The sequence below is a fragment of the Echinops telfairi genome, unplaced genomic scaffold (assembly GCF_000313985.2).
Source record: "Echinops telfairi isolate 266 unplaced genomic scaffold, ASM31398v2 ScPeMD7_3;HRSCAF=10, whole genome shotgun sequence".
NCBI lineage: Eukaryota > Metazoa > Chordata > Mammalia > Afrosoricida > Tenrecidae > Echinops > Echinops telfairi.
The window spans coordinates 3,489,324-3,509,757 of NW_022103899.1; the positions used below are offsets into that span (position 1 = coordinate 3,489,324).

At 47.4% G+C, this 20,434-nt stretch overlaps 1 protein-coding gene across 1 annotated transcript in view; it reads right to left on the reverse strand.

The window, feature by feature from the left end:
• Positions 1–20,434, reverse strand: part of PDE11A (phosphodiesterase 11A) — a 441,211-nt gene that overhangs the window by 76,183 nt on the left and 344,594 nt on the right. Inside the window, exons 13-14 of the mRNA XM_004701714.1 lie at positions 17,688–17,797; positions 4,849–4,934 (exon numbers count right to left, since the gene is read on the reverse strand). Of these exons, the coding sequence (XP_004701771.1) occupies positions 4,849–4,934; positions 17,688–17,797 (196 nt within the window). The remainder of the gene's footprint in view (positions 1–4,848; positions 4,935–17,687; positions 17,798–20,434) is intronic.

Genomic DNA, 20,434 nt, shown 5'->3' on the forward strand with positions numbered 1-20,434 from the left:
CCCCCCCCCCCCCGCCCCCGCTGTATTAAAAAAAGGGGGGTGTTGGGGCTATGATAACCATCATCTTTACAAAAGCTGAGTGTGTGAACATACAAATAGATGCCCTGGTCAACAGCAAACCAAGAGCACACAGTCTGGCACACTGCATTCTATTTTGAAGAGGCAACTCTGGAAATGGTTGACCTTACTTTACCGTGGAAATGTTTGTGCTGACAATTCCAGCTCATTACTAAGAAGAGAGGTTGGAAAAACTTTGGGGGAGTCTTTCTGACCCTGAAGTAATTACTGGTCTTACGTGTTAGAATTTAAGTTGACATTTTGGAAATACTTTGCACAGGGAACAAGTGACTCTAAGGAGGAGGACACGCATTCCACTAGAACAGAGCTTCTCAACAGGGATCAGTTTTTGCCTCCTCTGGGATATTTGGCAGTGAGTGGAGATTGGTGGCTGCTGTCTCACTACGGGAGGGTGCTATGGTATCCTATGGGTAGCACCAGGGACACTGCTAACCACGCTACTGCAATGTGCAGGACAGCCCCTACACAAAACCACCACCAATAAAAAGTTTGGGCCCCCATCATCAGTGAGACCCCTGAGTTTGAGTTGTTCAGGTATGCCGTAATGAAATGGGTGGCAGTGTAAATGCAGGGAAGTGATCAGTGATATATATGGCCTTGTTCTTGGCGCCGCGGACCCCAATTTGCCCAGGAAAACCTGCAAATACACCTCCACCGTTGAAAAGCACACGCCATCGGGTTCATCAAACTTTGTTATAACTTCATGAGGCAGCTCCACGATTTGGACTTTTCTTCCTCAGAGCTATTTAGTCTGAACTCCAAGCTCATGAGCATATGGCTGGGGAGCTGGACAAATTTGGGACCTTGTATTGAGAGCCAGAAGATGGTGGAGAAGGGAGGGGCCCCTGTGACTGAGAAAGAACTGTTCTCCGAGGAGAGGGAAATTAATTCTCTCGCAGAACCAGAATATCAATTAGTGAATGCGCTCTCGATGCGCCACACGATGATCATCTGCCCCAGGAGTTAATTTACCTTTGGAGGAGCCCGCCACTCCTTAACAGTAGAGTACATTGGTTTCACCTGGGACCGGGTCCAATATTAATAATAATTTTCAAATGAACCCTTCCAGACGCTTAATTCTGCCATTAGGCTGAAGACAAATAACTAAAGGAATGCCTCATCATCATTCTGGCAGGGTTTCTCCGCCGGAGCCTTGCCCCAGATCAATCACAGGCTACTGTTTTTCGGGGTCTGGAGAAAAGTGAAGTTCTTGGAAAGGCCGCCCCTTGGACCCGGCTCCATCCCCCACTTCTCCCAGTGGAAGACGTGGGGCCAACATACGTGGTGCGATATAGTCAAATCATTTGAGAACGAAAAAGAAAATTGGTCTGAATTTGAGGATTCTTATTATTTTGTGAAGGAGCGCGTTTTACTACTTTTGAAGGACACCGAGAGAGAGCCCAGGAACCCTGGGGGCGTGGTGGGTTATGCATTGAGCTGTCAGCCACAGGTCGTAGGTTCAGATCCACGGGTGGCTCTGCAAGAGGAAGACAAGGCTGTCCCACCCCATCGTGATACAGGGCTCATAAACCCCCAGGGCAGCTCTGCTTTGTGCAACAGACTCACTGCGCCTTGGAACGGACTCAGTGACTGCCCTCGGTCTTGGATTTTGGTGGTGCAGTGGTTACTGCTCACTTCCTAACCGGAAGCTAGGTAGTTTGAATCCAATTAGCAGCTAAAAGGGAGATGAGACCTCTCAGTTGGCTCCAGTAAAGGTTCCACCCTAGAACGCTCTACAGGGGCAATTGTACTCTGTCACACGGCAGTATGAGAAGTAGAACTCTACTTAAGAAAATCTAACAACAACAACGGAACCAGTGAGAGAGTCAGTCGGACTGCCTGAAGGGGGGAAAAAAGTTAATTTGTAACCAATGTATTGTTTCTATGCAAATAGGCCTTCCACAGGGCTTTGTGGGTTTGTTAAATAGATTGAAGTCTCCCAGATAAAGGTTCCTAGTCTATTCAGGGAAAGGGTGAGTGCCGCACTGATGGGAAGGAAGCCAAATGCGGGCAGACAGTCTGGGACAACCAACTGGCTGTTTGGCCGTCAGCAAAGCGGTTTCACCTCTCCATCTCCGTCCCCACGTACGGTTAAGTGTGGCGACATTAACACTGTCTTTCTGCCTTCCTGATGGGCAGGGCCGTGGAGGCCGGTGGGTGAGGCATGAGGTGCCCAGTGCATCCAAGGTGCTCAGTGGGCAGCCCCGTTCCTATTCTCCGTTCTTCTTAGTGAACACCACCATGAAGGGCAGCCAAGGCGCCGTGTGTGGGGCCGCTGCTGTTGTTAGGCACCATATAAACATTGTTTCCAAATGCAGGAAGGATCCCCACTGAGGCCTCAGTGTGGCTGAGAGCTGGAGACCATCTTAGATGGTCCTCTACCTTGTATGTTGTTCTTATTGTCATCGAGCTGGTTCTGAGTCATTGAGCCTCCATGTCCAACAGAACTGCCATTGCCCAGCCCTGCACCGTCCTCCCAAGTGTGCTGATAGTGGAGCCCATTGTCGCAGCCACTGGGTCAATCCCTCTTGCTCCTCTGCTTTACTAAGCACGATAGCCTTTTCTAGGGACTGGCCTCTCCTGACACCATGTATAAACTGTTGAGAAACCTCACCATCCTTGCCTCTAAGGAGCATTCTGGTTGTACTTCTTTCAAGACATACCTATTTATTCTTTTGCCAGTCCATGGCACTTAATCTTGTTCACCAACACCATAATTCAAACACATCGATTTCTGTTTAGTCATCCTTATTCAATGGCCCACTTTAATATGTAAACCAGGCCATTGAAAATAGCAAGGCTTAGGTCAGGCGCACCTTAGTCCACAAGGTTCCATCCTTGATGTTCAGCACTTCAAAGAGGTCTTGGGCAGTGTTTGATCTCTTGACTGTTGCTTCCATGAGCATCGACTGTGGATCCAAGCAAGATGAAATCCTTGGCAATTTCAATCTGTTCTCCACTTATCATGATGTTTCCTATTGGTCCAGTTGTGAGAAGTTTGTTTTTGTTCTGTTTTTAACATTGATCCAGAATCCACCTTGAAGGTAGAAATCCTTGATTTTCATCAGCAAGTGACTCAAGTCCTCCTCACTTTCAGCAAGCAAAGTTTTGTCACCTGCATCTTGCAGATTGTTAATAAGCTTCCTCCAAACCTGATGCTGCATACTTGTTCCTATAATCCAGCTTCTCTGAGGATTGACTAAGTCCAGTGAGAGGCTAGAAACCTGATGCACACCTTTCCTGATTTTAAAACATGCAGTATTCCCTTATTTTATTCTCACAACTGCCTCTTGATTAAATGAGTCAGGTGAGACTAATATGGTTTTAACTCAGGAAGTCTCCAAAGGCACAAATGACATTCAGAGGAAGCCTGACAATGCTTGCGCACAAAGGTGGGCTTTTGAGAGTTGGAGGTGAACACCCATCCCGGTACGGAAAGGGCATCTCACGGGCAGGCCCTTGGTTCCCCAGTTCCCGCCTGGGCTGCACTCGGATCAAACATGGCTTTGGTTGGGCAATGCCAGAGCCACAGATGCCAAGCTGCTGGTTCCCCTCAGGGTTCCTGAGAGTCCACACCTTGGGGTTCTGTTCCGCCTGCAAATACGTGGCCCCCAGAAGGTTTGCCCTTCCCATGTTCCCAGTGTGGACTTCCCTTTATGAGGCTGAAGGCTTTCGTGATATTGCAAAGGTCAGGCTCTGTCAGGATAGGCTGGAGGGAAAACCCTCCCTATTTAATGATGCTATTCCAGCGAAGCAGGGCCTTAATGATGATAATAATAATAATTAATGGCACAGTTAGAGAACTGACAAATAATGGGGAACAGATGATCCCTCCCTGGCCACACACACACACACACACACACACACACACACACAGAGTCTGTATGCCTGCAGAAAATGAAACAGACCCTTTCCTGGCCATTTTGAATTCAGATGTTTCCATCAGAGTCCGAGGTTTCTGTTGTCCTCTGCAGAGAGCCAGAGGGGTAAAACCCTAATTACTTCCAAAGCCTGTATTGCGCCGCGAAGAGAAACAAGGCAGACAGTGTTGGCCTTGGGTCTTAAATTGAGTTGCAGATGTCACTTTTAATCTGGTTCCACCAGCAGTGTACAGGTTTTTTGGTTTTTTTAAAATCAATTTATTGGGGCTCATACAATACATAGATCATCACAATACATAGATCAATTGTGTAAAGCACATCTATACATTTGTTGCCCTCATTATTCCCAAAATTTGCTTTCCTCTTGGGTTCCTGGAACAGTGTACAGGTTTTGTCAGGTGTTTTTCATTGTGCTTAATAAAGTATATAACACAGGATATCATTCTGACCCTGATTCTGCTTCTACCGTCTTTTAGAAAAATGGCTTTGGGTTACACTTGCCACTTGGACTAAGTCACTTCTTTAGTAGGCTGCTGTGTCCCTTAAGGAAGGTAAGACCATGCCATGGTGTCGATTCCAACTCAGAGCAACCCTGTGGGACAGGGTAGAACTGCCCCTGTGGGTCCCTGAGACTGTCACTCTATGGTGGTGGGAAGTCTCCTCTCCTGCTGGTTGTTTTTAACTGCTGGCCTTGTGGTGAGCGGTCCAACAGGTAACTGCTATACAGACCCAGGGCTTCTTCAGGCTCAGGGTTTTGGCTTAAAGCAAAATGTCCTACTGCTTTTCATCCACCTGTGATACAATACTACAAAGAAAGAGCGGCAGGAAGTCAAGAGCTTTGTTGGTGTTCTGTTAAGGGGACACGCAGAGCACTGGGTTTGTACCTCACTTTGCAGGATCATCACTGCGTGGTTAAAGTGGTGATGCTCCAGGGTAGCAGAGGTTCCGTAGAGCTGGGCCAGGGCAGAGCCACTCCTGGAAGAGATCAGAAGGTGAGTGAACAGGGCCCTTCACCTACCAGCCTCCCCTGACACCCAGCTTTGCGGATCGAACTATTCTCCCTGCTCTTGGCAAAGGACCATGAGCTGATAGATTCTCAGCTAGTTGCATGTGTAGTGCACTCATCGATTAAATAAACCTTTTGGGGAATCTTCTGTGTGTCAGGTTGGGTGCTGCAGAATATGCCATGATGAATAAGACCCAGTTCCTGCCTCCAGGGCCTCGAAGACTGGCGAGGAACAGAAACACGTAAACACAAGGGAGACAATGCACAGAGCGGTTGGTGAGCGTTTCCTACTCATAAAGAAACCCTGCCGAGCCTGCACCGTCCTCACAATGGTTCTGTTGTTGGAGCCCATTGCTGCAGCCACTGGGTCAAGCCCGTTTGTCCAGGGTCTCCCACTTTTGTGCTGCCCCTCCACTTTACCAAGCATGGTGTCCTCATCTAGGGACTGGTCTCTCCTGATAAGTAAGACAAAGTTTGGCCATCCTTGCCTCTAAGGAGCCTTTCAGCTGTGCTTCCTCCAGGGCAGACCCGTTTGTTCTTTCAGTAGCCCAGGGTACTTTCAATCTGCTTCGCCAGCGCCACGGTCCAAATACGTCGGTTCCTCTTGGGCCTTCCTTAGTCAGTGTCCACATTTCACATGCATACGAGGTGACTGAAGACACCCTGGCTTTGGTCAGGCACCTTAGTCCTCAAAGTCACATCCTTGCTTTTAACACTTCAACGAGGCCTTGGGCAACAGATTGACCCAATGTGTTTGCTCTCTGGACTGCTGCTTCCATGAGCATTGGTTATGGATCCAGGTGCTACAGAAGATAGGTCTGGCAATCTACTCAGGGACGGCCAGGGGCAGTGGGGGGTGGGATCTGCCTCAGAAAATCCTATGGAGCACATTTCCACTGTGACCACGCGGGGGCGCCATGAGTCAGAATTGACCTGCAGGCAACTGGTTCTTTCCCAATGCTTGTTAAGGAAGCCACTCAAACTCCCAGGTGCTCTGTCTCATAGTTTTGCGAGCAGCTTTCACGGCCTCTTTAAAAACAGCTGTTTGTATCAGACATCGCTGTTGGCTGTCTGATTGTAAAACGGCTGGAAAGCTGGACAAGTTAATGCAGAAAGCACTGTTAATGACTGATAGATTTTTAGGTCAGGCTTTTTGGTTTCTGAGTGCCCTTAATGGCGGTCTTAGACCCAACGTACTTGACTCTCCATCGGAGAAGTCCATGTGAACATTATTCAGAAACTATTTTATCTATCCACAACTGGACCAACAGGCAACAACAGCAGGTTAAATGGAGACAAGATGGAAGGTTTTTGCCTGGCGTAGCTCTACTTTCAAGGCTCATGGAAGTAGCAGTCAAGAGATCAAACACTGCATGGCAAGACTCTTTAAAGTGTTGGAAAGCAAGGATGTGACTTTGAGGGCTAAGGTGCGCCTGCCCTATGCCGTGGTGTTTTCAACTGGATCATCCGTCTGTAAACTTTAGACACTGAATAAGGAAGACAGAAGAAGAAGCAACGATTGTGAATGATGGTGCTGGCAAAACCTATCGAAAGTACCACGGACTGCCAACAGGACACACCGATCTTCCCTGGAAGAAGCACAGCTGAGATGCTCCTTGGTGAGGACGGGGCAGTTTCTCATGTACTTTAGACCAGCCCCTGGAGAAGGACATCATGCTTGGTAAAGTGGAGAGGCAGTGAAAGGATGGATTGGCACAGTGGCTGCCACGATGTCTCAAGCATCGGAACCACGAGGCTAGTGGAGGACCAGGCGGCATTTCGCCCTGTTGTACGTGGGGTCACTGTGACTCAGAACCCACTGGACACCACCTAACAACCACAATATACAAGGTAGACACACGTCGAATGCAATTTCCTGCTCTCAGTCACCCCGATGCCTCAGTGGGGGGTCCTCCCTGCTTCCAGTCCATAGTCGGTTCACCACGTTACTTGGCCTTTTGAACACCCTGTTTCTTGGTCTTTAAAATGACGCCAATCGTGTCTACTTCAGCTGTTAGGGATCGAGTAGATGTTTGAAGGTGCCTGTGAACGATGTTGCGTGGACACTATTATACGAACAGACATTTCCATCTTAAATCAATAAAATGTTCATTGATACTTGAACGGATGACTTCCAGCCATCTATAAATTTTACTCACGTAGCCCAACCCACGCCTCAACAATGTCACCACGGTCATGTTCAATTAAAAGGTTCAGATATGTTTATTTCTTGTTCCCCTTGCTCTGGGGCTGGCAGTTAGAGCGTCTGAAATGTGGAAGGGGGACCCTCGATAATCCCACCATCTCAGGCCAACTCCAGGTTCTGCGTTCTTTCAGCTTAGTCCAGGGGGCCTCAGGCACAGGAAGGGAAACTAGCCTTGAACTTGGAAGCCTTGGGAAGAGGGCGCTCCCAGTCTGCTCCGGGAGTGAAAGGAACAGGGACTGCATCCACGTACAACGCAAGGGACCTGACGCACACACTGCCCTCCCGCCTGCTGACAGGCAGCCCAAGAGCAGTCCATCCGGGGCTCATGGGTGGGCCTGGCATGTGTTGGAGGGATAGCGAGGTTCTGTTCAGTAGGGATGACTGCAAATAAAAGGTAGTAAGGAAGGTACTCGACTTTAATCAGGAATGTGTGATTTCTCAAAATCTTGCCTTCACTTACATGAGCAAAACTTCGTTAGGATAATATTAACAATCGTGATTAATATTTAACATTAACGATGGCTTTTCTACAAAGGGGTTCATGGTGGGGAAAAGCACCTGTTTCAGAAATGTGTGATGTCTACTTTGGCTTTTTGAGGCATTTTTTGTGCACATCACTTGCATGGATGAGGCGCTTCAAACAAACAAAAAGATAGTCGCTTGGCTAATAAGCTTGAAGGCATACCACGAGCAAGTCACCTCAAATTGGCACGGTGATGGTCATAAGGGTGTTAACAATTTTTCATAATAATAATGTTGCTCACAATAATAGCTACCATTAGTAAATGCGCTAGGCACCAATATTACCAACCTCATTTAATTTCCCTCATTTAATCCTGACAATGACAGGGAGACAGGTGTTGCTTTCTGATTCTCCACGGGAGAAAACCAACCTGCAGTGACATTGTGGCCCCTTCCCAAGGCCACACAGCTGGGAAGGGCCAGGTCTAGATTTGAATCCAACTTTGTAGTGTTCCCTTGGCTACATTAGATTGTCTTTTGCTAACTCAATGAGAGGGATTATTTTAACACACATTTCTGATACTTCAGTCTTCATTTCCACCGAGTCGACCGTCAGCGGTGATAGATTTCGCAGGTTCACTCAGGATGCCTGTGTTAGAATCGTGACTGCAGCTCTTTCCTGCCGCCTCGTTCTGGTCACAGCCATGCTCAGATGCACCTCATTTACTTGCTCCTATGAATCCTGATAGCGGGGCCACTGGTAGGGTCAGGATGCAAAAGGCCATCTCTTTCTTTGTTCATGTTGGTTTAGCAGACCCCACTCAAGTTCACTCAGCTAGATGATCGCAGCTCTGTATTTTCCATATCAGGAGGAGTATGGGGATGCTTTCTCCTTTCCCCCTCTTTAACGAGGGGACACGCCGGCTGCACAGGAACATGCTTGTTATGCCCTTCCCCCCATGTCCACAGAGACATGCCTGTTAGTCCTCTCCCCCCACTTCCACAGAGACATGCTTGTTATAACTCCCTTCCTCCCAGCCCCCACCATGGCCACAGGGACATTCCTGCTATCCCATTCCCCATGCCCACAGGGACATGACATGCCTGTTATTACCACCCCTACCCCTATGTTCATATAGCTTCTTGAGGGCTGTGCTTCAGCGCAGGGTGGTCTCTCAGTCGTCTGGCTTTTGTACAAATGCAGCCATATGACTCTCTCTTCTGAGCAGCCTTCAACCTCTCACAAGACTGCCAAGTCTACCTTCCACCTCCCCACCTGCACACAATGATTATCATCCACCCAAGTGACAGTATGCAGATTTTGCCAGGAAGCATTCAGATGGAAGTTGGGAAAGCACAGAAACACCATGTGCCTCATTCATTCATTTATCCATCAGCCAGTCAACCAACAAGTCTTAGTGACCATCATGATGCAAGGCCCAGGTGTGTGAAATACCAAGGTAAAGAAGACATGACTCCTCCCCTCCAGAGGCTCACAGTCTAACAAGGAGCATGACAAATAACCCCGAGGCAGAGGGACCAGTCAGGATACAAGAGGAGTCCAGTACCCTGGCTCCTGCATGTCCCACAGGCATCTCCACCAAAGAAATGGGATTTGCTTTGGGTCTTCATTGGGTGTTTTTCAGACAATAAAAATCTACAGGGGCCAGTGGTGAGTCGCAGAGGTATGAAGCAGCAGGGACACACACAAGTCTATGTCAGCGTGGAGGGGACGGTGCACAGAGCAAATCATTAGTTTGACGATTCATACACGTTTCATTTCAGTTCATCCATTTTAGTCTGCTCAACGTACCTCACTTCCTCTCTTTGCTCCTTGTCTCCAGCCCTCATTTCTTTACTCTCTGCACTTTACTTGGGTAAATGCTGCCCTTCAGATCTTAAGTAGGTAACTAACCACTTAACCTGGGCGGCTTCCCTCCTGGAGGTGATGGATGACGAAGGGCCAAGGTCTTAGGGGTCCTACCAGACCCTCTCTGACCAGTAGGCCGGATCTCTTTTATGATTCTGAGTTTTGTTTCATGTTCTTTCCCACTCGATCTAATACCTTCTATTGTGAGCCTTCTCAGAGGAGTTGGCATGGTAGGTCCCAGGGTTGTGGACACCAGCATGGATCTTAGGGGTGGGGGTGTGTCTCAAACCTTATGTGAACATCCCAACAGTCCCCCCTCCCACCCCCCCATCTATCGTTGTGCTGGAGGCTTCTCTGGCTAAGCTCGCACCATCAATTCTCACCTTCTGCCAACAAGGAGCACACATTAAACAGAGCATGATACTAAAGCTGGGCTTTGAGTTTTCTAGGGTAAAGTCTTGTAAGCAAGAATGCTTCCATCTCTCCCTAGCTCCCTTGTTTACGTGATGAGACTTGGTCTCTGAGATCTTCTCAGACTGCAAACCCTCGTGGCGCTTCAGGCTGTGGTTCACAGTCATCGCTGTCAATATCTACCCTTCTATAATGCTGGCTTCCTACAGCCACGCGTGAAGCCCACAGTCATCAGCAGGACTTGCTACAAACAGCAAAACATTAATGACAATGTGTCTATTAGGACAGGCTTATCAAGAAGTATTCTGTAGAGTAAATGGCAGCAATAAAAAGGGCTCCATGGTCAAAGACGTTTGGAAAATGCTGGGGTTTCCAGTGACGTTACTAGCATTGGAGTCATCCAGTGTGGTAATTCTTGGTGTCAAGCCCACCCCCTCTGGGGGAGGAGTCTGGCTCTGCCCATTCTTTCTGGTCCCCCTGGCCCTTCCTCCTAAAGAGGGAGCTGATCACAAGAATCTACATATAACCCCTTCCCTGGGGGATGGGCAACAGAAATGTGGGTGAAGGGAGACATCGGAACAGTGTAAGACATGACAAAATAACAATAATTTACAAATTACCATGGGTTCATGGAGGTGGGGGGCAGGGAGGGAGGGGGAAAAGGAGGGGGTGATACCAAGGGCTCAAGTAGAAAGCAAATGTTTTGAGAATGATGATGGCAACAAATGTACAAAAATCTTGACAATGGATGTGTGTATGGATTGTGATAAGAATTGTACAAGCCCCCAGTAAAATGATTTTTAAAAAAGAAAGAAAGAAAAAAGTTGCTCTCGTCACCCATTGTTCATGGCAAAGCTTGTCATCTTCTTCCACTGGTGGGCTCTGTGGCGCCCCCTGCCTGCACCGGCACTGGTGTGTGTGTGTGTGTGGTGAATTATCACACTAGGATGATCCCAAACTCAGTGACAACACTGCGTTGGTAGTCCCTTCCCCTGAGACATTGCCCTGCCTGCCACTTCCACTTGCCACAGCCACCAGGGGGTAATTTTTGTGTCATTTCCTCTGACACTGTGGGGGGCGGGGGGGGGGGGGGATGCCATCTGGATCCTTGCACCCCCAGCTCCAGTAATGCCATGGTTATTTCTTTACTGGACTTCTCAGAGGTATTAATCCGTGTGGGGATACTGCAGGAGGGAAATTGAAAACACAGTATTATTTCATCTTATTTGATCGCAAAACCACTTTTTATAAAGGTGTACATCTCTCGGGTGATATTTTTTGTGTAAAGGCTGTTTTTCAATTTCTCGGGTAAAGTAGATCCAAATCAAATTGGGCTTTACCACCAAACTTCATTTTAATTGCCTGCGGCGTATCCCTCAAACTGACCGTGTTGGCACGAGCAAACCTTGTGAAAATGTGTGGGGCAAGATAACTGTGGGAGAAAGGAAGATGGAGAGAGACAACCCCACACTTGCACTTCTGCATGCGCTTCCTTCCCCTGCGCATTATTGATGAGGTCGGTCCAACCAAGGAGCTCAGAGGGCGCCCGGGCTAGAAGCACATTCCAAAGAAAAGTCAGAGTGGAAATCCCTTCCCTATGGCCCGAGAGTCAGCTTGGAGAAGGGAAGTGCCTTCATAAACCTCCCTAGATATGAATATTCTCTTCTAAAAAGATACATGCTGGCCACGTGCAGCCACGGCTGTAAGGAAACTTTCAAAAGGAAAACTCTGAAAGGTAATTAGGAAATGGAGAATTGTCGGGAGGTGGCGAGGAATGGGATTAGGCTGTCACTGCAGATTAATGTGCCCCAGTATTTCACTTCTGGGACCTGGCCGAAAGCGACAAGATGGGTGTTCATTCCCAAGAAATGAGCATAAGAGATTATGCTGGAAATGAATAGAAGAAGTCTCCTAGGAGAATATGCTGCAAAGCTGCTTGGTGCTGATACTTAATCATCAGGGGCAGCTGTAATGGAGAGGGGGGATGAGTGAGAAACGCCGCCCCTGGAGAAAACAGGCAAGAGGTGGGAACAGAGCCATTTCAAAGCCCTGGGATGATACTGCTCTCTCTGCCCACGGATCTCTCAATGCATGCACGCCAGTACTTTAAAATTAAGACTAAAATATGAGAATGTGCAGGTTCACTGATCAGAAAGGCTAAGAGGCTCAATCATGCACCTGCTAACTAAAGTCACAACTCTTTTATTGTGGAGGCAGTTTGCACTTTATATCGTAATCTGTCCCTTGTTAAAGGTCTCCTGTTTCTTTATAGCCTTATACTTAAAAAAAAAAAGACAGCTTTCCCTTTGTCACGTAATAATTGGAGCATTTAAAGCCCACTCCCTAACCAACTAAAACGGCTGGAACGAGACAGTGAATATACTTTAAGGGAAGGGGCTGTTTATTACACTGCTACAGTCTTGCCACAATGTCTCCCACCATGCCACGCTCATAGAAATCACCCATATTTGGGGGAGTAGGACAGGCTGGAGACTCCTTTTTAGGTTTTTTTTTCACACAGTGGCACACTCATTCAATACATATTATTCTGGTCAATGGAAAGGTCATCCCTTCACTGTCCAGGTACTGGTGGCACAGTGGTTAAGTGCTCAGGGATGACGGAAAGGTTGGAAGATCAAATCTACCAGTCACTCCAAGGGAGAAGGACAGGGCAGTAGGCTTCTGTAAAGCTTCCAGCTTTGGACCCTCAATTCTAGTCAGTTCTGCGGGGTCCAAATCAACCCGATGGGGAGAGGTTTTCCTTTACCATAATGTCAAATGGAGTCTGTCAGCATCCCCTATTGAAGGTAATCTTAACTAGGGAGGGGTGGTGGTGGTGGTATGAATTGTCCCAAGTTCCAAAGTGCTTCCATTAGGCAGAGAGAGGACTGATGGACACCTATGAGTTGGGTAGCTTGGGATACATTGTATGCAAGATCATTTGCCTTGAGGAAATACATCATGCTATTTTGAAAGAGGCAGATAGATTCGACCACATGGCAGGAGCCCAAACCAAACCAAACTCACTGCTGTGGAGTCATCGCTGCCTCCTGGCAACCCCTGTGGGTTTCTGAGGCTGTAACTGTTTATGAGAGTAGAAAGCCCAATGTGGCATGAAGATATGAAAAATTAAATAAAATTAAATAAAAGTTGAATTGTAGTATTAGTGACCTACTATCTACGTGAGATGCATGAAGAAGTCCTTGGGTGGAGCAAGTGGATTTTGCTCCGCTACCAACCAAATAGTTGGGCAGTTCAAATCCACGCAGCAGTGCTGTGAAAGAATGGCCCAGTGACCCAGAAGCCCTATGGACGGTTCTACCCTGTGACAAATGACACTGCTGTGAGTTGTAATAAACTCACTGGCAAAAAGTTTGCTTTTGGGGGGGACCATGTCTAAAACTTGTTCAATCTTATATAAGCAACCTGAGATTTTTGGGACTATTTTAGTTTGTGCTATCATAACCAGAAACAAACAGACAAACAAAGCTACAAGTGAGTAGCTTTAAAAAAACAGAATTTAGTGTCTCACGGTTTTAGAAGCTGAAAGTTCAAAGCTGGGCATTGGTTCCAGGGAGAGTCCTTTCTTGTTGGTAACCTCTGGGCATTCCTTCTCTGGTTGAAGATCTTTCTTCACTTGGCATTTGCCATCCACCTTGTGTATGTGTGTCTATTCTGCTCTTTTTATAAGAAATCACTCAGAAGAGATTAGTTTTAGGACCCACCCTAGTGTTGTATGACCTCATTCACAAAATAAACCCTCTGTTTCTGAACAGGTCATATTTGCAGGTATGGGGGTTAGGACTTCAACATACCCTCCTGGGGAACACAATTCCAACCATAGAGGATCTCAGTCTCATTTTTGTAAAAGTAAGGCTTTGAAAGATATGCCTGCAAGTCATGAAATTCATGATTCCATGTCTTTAATTGCTAATGTAAAAAGATGTTACAGCGTTCCAGAGCTCACATAGCCAGCAAGTCAGGCAATACACTCTAGGAGTCAATAGGTCCAAACCAGGTATCACAAACCATGGAGGAGAGTATGGTGCAGTGGCTACAGAAAGAATATTGAAATCCTACAGCCCCCAATCCAAACCTCAGCTAGTTCACATTCTACAAAATGTATCAATTTGGGCAGGTTCCTGATTTTTCTCCGGCTTGGTTTTCTCCTGGAAAACAGTTAAAATTACCTATCCCTCACAGGGGTGTCGGTGAGGGATTGAAACACAGTCAACAACAAATAACTGGTTCTTTTCCTCATCATCTAAGGAACGTGCAGTAGAACCAGCTTGGTTAAATGTGACCTAGGCCTCCAAGGGAGCCCAGTGTTCACGAGAACGGCTAACTCTTCTGTAAGTAGCAGAGATGCAGAACGCCTGCGTTCCCTCGGGCTGTCCGCCTCTCCTTCCTGCTTCCCGCTGAATTTCTGCTTCCTTCGCCTCTCTTCTCTGCAGGCTGAACTTGGTGTTTCTCTTGTCCTCTTGGGATGCGACCATCATGGTTTTCCCAAAACGTCAGCCTCAGCTCCCAAGTCTACATGGGCCTGTAACTTGGATCCTCACAGTAATTTGACTAAAATACCATGGAAAGACAAGCTCGCCCTCATGGGAGACAAAATATGATTGGCCTGGTTTTGATGTAGTGTCTCCTCTTGGTCCAAACAGGTGAGGGGTCAATTAGTAATCAGAGCTACTACTTTTAGTGGAATATGTAGTCTCTCTCTCTCTCCTCCTGGGGAGGGGATCACTGGTATCTGGATCTAAGTTATTGTGCACGTCACTGTGACCAGAACACACAGGGGCTTCCTGTGTCTTTACAGACACACAGCATGACTAGCTCTTCTTCATGATGATGCGGTAGGTCGGTAAGGGTCCAGAGAGGGAGAGCTAGAGGAAAACACACTAACAACGACCCCATGGGTCTGAGAGAAAGGAATACTTAAAGCACACAAAAAATGGAATGCACACAAGAACCCAAAATTAGGGACTTTTCAGACTCACATTTATGGTTTATTCTTCATAACGGGAATGATCTAACTTACAGCATGAAACCTGCGTCTTTTAAACCTATGCTTTATAACAATCTGTGAAAAGTTACAAACTGTTTTTAATAATCAGAGTTTTATATCTTTATTGAAAAGCTGCATTAAGAGAGCTGAAATAAAATCTTTGGCTGAGATAGTGCCTAAGAGGCAGAGGGACAGGTTTGAAAGGGAAGATGGAGCCTGAAGTGATGGTGGGACTTCCCACAGGAGATGTTCCTCGGGGAGTTGGAACACGTGCCTGGGAATAAGCACAGCACAGCACTGTCGCCCAGCTCTATGGAGTTCAGTCGAGGTTAGCTGCAGATGGGTGGAGGACCTGAATGAAGGCCACGCAGAGCAGGAGAGGAGGGAAGAGAACCTCCCCTGGGAAGGTGTGGGCAGAGGGCAGATGTCTTTGGCAGACAGAGAAGGAAAGGCTGTAAAGGCGGAGGGCAATCCTTTCTCAGTGAGGTAAAGGAAGAGAGAGCATTTCGGGGAAGAAGGAGTGGTAAAAGGTGTCTCATGCCTAAAAACATCAAGAAAGAAGGCCAGCAGAGGTTCCAACAGCTTTGGGCAAGGGACTGTGGGCCGCATCACCGAGGACAGTTTTCTTGGTGAGGTGGAACCTAAAGCTGTGTGGGAGGAAAACCACGGGGGAAAATGAATGCAGGAAACATAGACAGCTTTACAAAGAAGCTTGACCTTGAAGCCAGGAAGAGAAATAGATGAGTAGATAGAGGGACAAGTGGGGATTGAGGGCTCCCCCCACCCCCCGCCCTTTTCCCTCACGACAAGGGAGGGAGAGTTGTTCCTGTGAGTAGGGTGCAAAGAGTCAGTAAAAAGGGAAGCTCGAGGAGAGGCAGGAAAGGGAACGAGGAGAGCAGGAGGGATTTGCTGCGAAGGACAGGGGCACAGCCCTCTCTCTGAGCTCGGAGGCCGGGGGCAGAGAGAGAAGTGTGCAGGTGGTCAGGGAGGAGATGGAGGGAGTTCTCAATTGATGGCCTTAATTTTCTCTGCGAAGTAGGAGGCGAGGTCATCCGCTGGGTGGGACGAGGGAGGTGGTGGAGCACGAGGTGGTGTCGGAAGAGAGAGCGTTTGGTGCTAAAAGCTGCTGAGAGCAATGGGAGCAGAAGCCAGGGAGGAGCACAGAGAGCATGCTGGGGAGTACTGAGTGCCCAGCTGAGCAGGTAGAACATAATGTTGGGGTGCTCCCAAGTCTCATCATGGTGGCATCGTCTCATGAAGCTTTTGAGGTGGAGAAGTGAGAAGTGGAATCGTTCCATTGAACCAGGGCTGCTTTGGGGGAGCTCACGGCCCAAGAAGTTAAGAGGGTGGAGACAATTGAGGGTCTTGAGAAGGGTGGGTTGGTGTGATGGGCTGCGGGATCCACGGCGGGCAGAGAGTGACACAAAGCCAGCCTTTGTTGGCTGGACCCAGGACAAATGTAAGGTCCAGAACAGTACGCCCCAGAGGGTCGGGGGATCGGTGCTCGGAGGAACCAGGAACGTAAAGAGTGGCGGGTTGCAAGGAGCCTGTTGTTGTCTAATGGGACGTTAAGAGATTCAGATTCTAGAGGGAGGCTCGTTCTGCGGGTTTCGAAGTACATTATACGGAAGTTAGTCTTCCTGCTTTGTTGACATCCTTCCCTGACTAGTTTCTCACCAACCTGTTTCTCTCCAGACTCCGACTTCCCATTTCATTCTGTGGGACAACTGTCCAAACTGAAACCCCCCCCTCCACCATAGGAGTCAGGAATCCTATCGCCCTGGCCACCACATGAGCCACCAGAACAGTGGCTTATCCTGACCAGAAGGACTCGCTTACAGAGCCAGCTGCCCTCACGTTGACTCCGATACGGTCCCCACGTGTGTCAGGTGGGCTTGTGCTCTGTAGGGAGAAGGGGCCTTTCTTACCGGGTGCTTCTGGGTGGATTCTACCCACCAACCTCTGGGTTAACTGCTTCCCCCAAATCCAAACTCGATGCTGACTCATAGCTACCCTACAGGACAGGGTGGAACTGCTCCTGCGGCTTTCTGAGACCGTAACCCTTGATGGGTTACGGGAGTAGACAGCTGTCTTCCTTCCATGGGCAGCTGATCATGCCAAACTGCCGACCCTGTGCCGATTAGTCCTGAGAGCCTACAACTTCCTGTGGCATCGATGACGCCTCAGCAGACAGTTGCCCACACACGCCCAGCTCCTCTGTGGTTCCTTTGCTTCCTCGCCCTGTTTCTGGGGGAGTACGGGCAGGGAGGGGCAGAGACTGTCCTCCTGTGTGCCATTGACCTTCCTGCGGTTTATTGAGGACTCCACAGCCAGACTCCCAGGAAGAGATTCAACTGGGGGCAGCCAGAGATATTTTGCTCCATAAAGTTCCCGAAGAACCATTCTATTTTAGCAGTCCCAGAGCTGGATTCTGAGAGTCACAGTTTGCAGAAACCCACAATGCCATGAGAGCGACTATTCCAGGAAAGATCAGGGGGGGGGTTTTTTTAAAAAACTGAGCTTTGTTATCTGACTGAAGTCAACAGAGACAGACCAAATCAACAAGCATGACATGAAGGGCACATTTGCAATTAAAAGAAGAATAGGGAATTATAAAGATGGATGGGCCCCGTGACACGCACGCCCGGGCCTGCGTGGCCTTGGCCTCGGATGCCAGAAATTAATGCTTTACTCTTTAGCACCCGTCACCTTTGGCTCTGCACAGAAGGCAAATGCATTAAAAGAACAACAATTAGAACACTTACTTAGCTTGGAAGGCATTGTTGGTTCCCCTGTGGTCGAGGTCATGACACAGGCAGCCCACAATCACCGCTAAAATTTCCACCTCGGTCAGAATCTCTTGAAACCCAGCCGTCTGGGAAGAAGGCAAAATGATAACAGTCACTGCTGGGGGCAGGGGGTTGGGGGTGGGGAGGTAATGCTGGTCAGGGAGCAACAATCAGGCCTGTTTCCACATCCGTGTTGCTTAAGGAAGTGATTAACTGCCACCTCCTTCCAGGACAGTAGGTTGGGTGGTCAGTGGCACAACCTAAGGTCCTCACAGTGATGAATTAGCCCGCTGTCACCGGGGCCCACCCCGCCACACCAGGACAAAGGTCAGGCTAGTTTGTTGGCTTTTTGGACAGGCGTTTGCTCTCGCTGCATACAGTGACAGTTTGGCAAAGGACCAGAGCAGATTGTGGGTAGTGACTCTACATTTCATGAGCCTCCTGCTTATGGACCCAGAGGACTGTGGCTTTCAAACGGAATTCTGTAGCCCAAATGCCACTCCGATTTAATATAAGATCTATACATATAGATAAAAGTCTCCAAAGAAACAATGTAGAGATACTCAAGGTGGTAGGCCATGACATTCTGAAGTTCTCTTTTGCATGCTTTATTCAATAGTCTCTGGGGGTGGGCGTGGGCAGGTGAACCTTTCACAGTTAATAAGGCAGTACAGGTCTGGAAAACTACAATTTGGAAAAATATTAGGCGCCTTAGGTTGAGGATCCGGTGGTGTGTCCATCACAATGGAATTCTTTTTTCATTACGCTGGGCAATGCATAGGTGGGGTGAGCTGTCTCCTGGAAGCGGTTTGGATATAACCGTGTCCCGTGGAGCAGACACGGGCTTGGATTCCTGCCGTGCTTTCATTAGTTCCGAAGAAGAAGCAGACCTCTGGGAAAGCCAGCCTGGGTATTTTCTCGAACCACAGCTTTATGTCTTTCTCCTCCCTCTACTTTATAAGCTTCTCATTTCATTACTTATTAAAATCTTTATCAGAGGACCAGAAGGAGGGGTGGTGGGACTCAAATCGTTTCACTTTTCACGCGTGTTTTCTGCCCCCCAGAGCCAGAATCTTGAGGTAGTGCCTGTAAGACACTTTCCTTAGAGCAGTAAGTGCTTGGCTTTGACACTGTGGTTTGCTGTTAGCTGCTGCCGAGGGGATTCCGACCCGTGGGAACCCTATATACAACAGAACAAAACTGTCCAGTCCTGCACCATCCTCACAGTTTTCACTTTTGAGTCCAGGGGTACAGCCACTGTATCAATCTGTCCCGTGGAAGGTCTTCATCTTCTTTGCTGACCCTCTGCTTTACCAAACATGATATCTTTTTCCAGGGACTGGTCTGTCTTGACAATGTCCAGAGTATGTGAGGTGGAGCCTGGCTGCCTTTACTTCTAAAGAGCATTCCGGCTGTACTTTTTCCAAGCAGATTTGTGTGTTTTTCTGGCCTTCCACAGTACTTTCAATATTCTTTGTCGGGTGGCCAGTCCTTTGCCAAATTCTAGTTTTCAGATATTGATGCATAGTTGAAATGCATCAGTTCTTTATTCTTTCTTATTCATTTTTCAATTTTACAAGCATATGAGGCAATTGAAAATACCTGGCTCTCCTTAGTCCTCAAAGTTACATTTTTTTACAGTTTTTTCTGCACATCATTTACATATAAGAGGATCAACTAGTTCAATTGTTCAAACATCCAGAGGGAATTATTCTTCAACACTTTAATGAGGCCTTGTGCAGCATATTTGGCCAATACAACATGTTGTTTGATTTCTTAATTGTTGCTTCTACGGTTCCCACTTGTGGATTCCAGTCAAATGAAGTACTTGACAACTTCAGTCATTTCTTCCTTTATTAGGAGGTTACTGATTGTGTTTGCACTAGCCAGGCTTTTATTGTAGAATAATCCATAATGTCCTATGTTGACAATTTTATTTCTTCATGGGCTTGGGATCACGCTTACATTTAGAAATACATATAACTTCATTTGCACAAAACATAAAACATTATCTGGGGGTATGCAGTAATTCTTGCCAAAGCTTGTGCTCCTTTGTTCTACGTTTCAGAGTTGACTGTTCGTTCTCCTAAGTTATTTTTATTTTACTTCACTTGGAGGAAGGAAATGAAAATGAATCCAGAGTAGTAGGAAGAAATGAAATATGTGGTGGATTGCCTCCAAGAAAAATATCCAGCTTTGTCATGAGACCAGAATTGGATGGTGCCTACCTATCATTATTGAAATTTTGAACAAATAGTCTACAGAGAAATACTGATCAAAAGGGAGGAAAATAGAGGACAGAATTTCAAATTCTCATAGATAATAGACTGTCTGGAGCCCTGAACACTGGATAAACCCATTACACTATTACCCTGAGACAATCCCCCCAAAACTATAGCACCTGATAACTTTTTAAAGCCAATTAATAGTTTAGCTTAAGGTAAAACATATCTGCTTTGAGCATTATACCACTTTAAGAACTATATATATATATGGGATCAAATTGAGGACAGCAACTTGAACTATTAGAATCTGACAGGGTATATGATAGTTAGGTTTTGTGTCAACTTGGCTGGGCCAGGAGTCTCAGTTGCTTGGCATTTAAAACCTCATAATCCCTTATGATGTGACCTAACCCAATATAGTCAATGCAGTCAGCTCTATAATGGGATCTACTATGAGCACCCTATCAGTTGTAAGATTAGGGTGAGAGGCAGCACCCT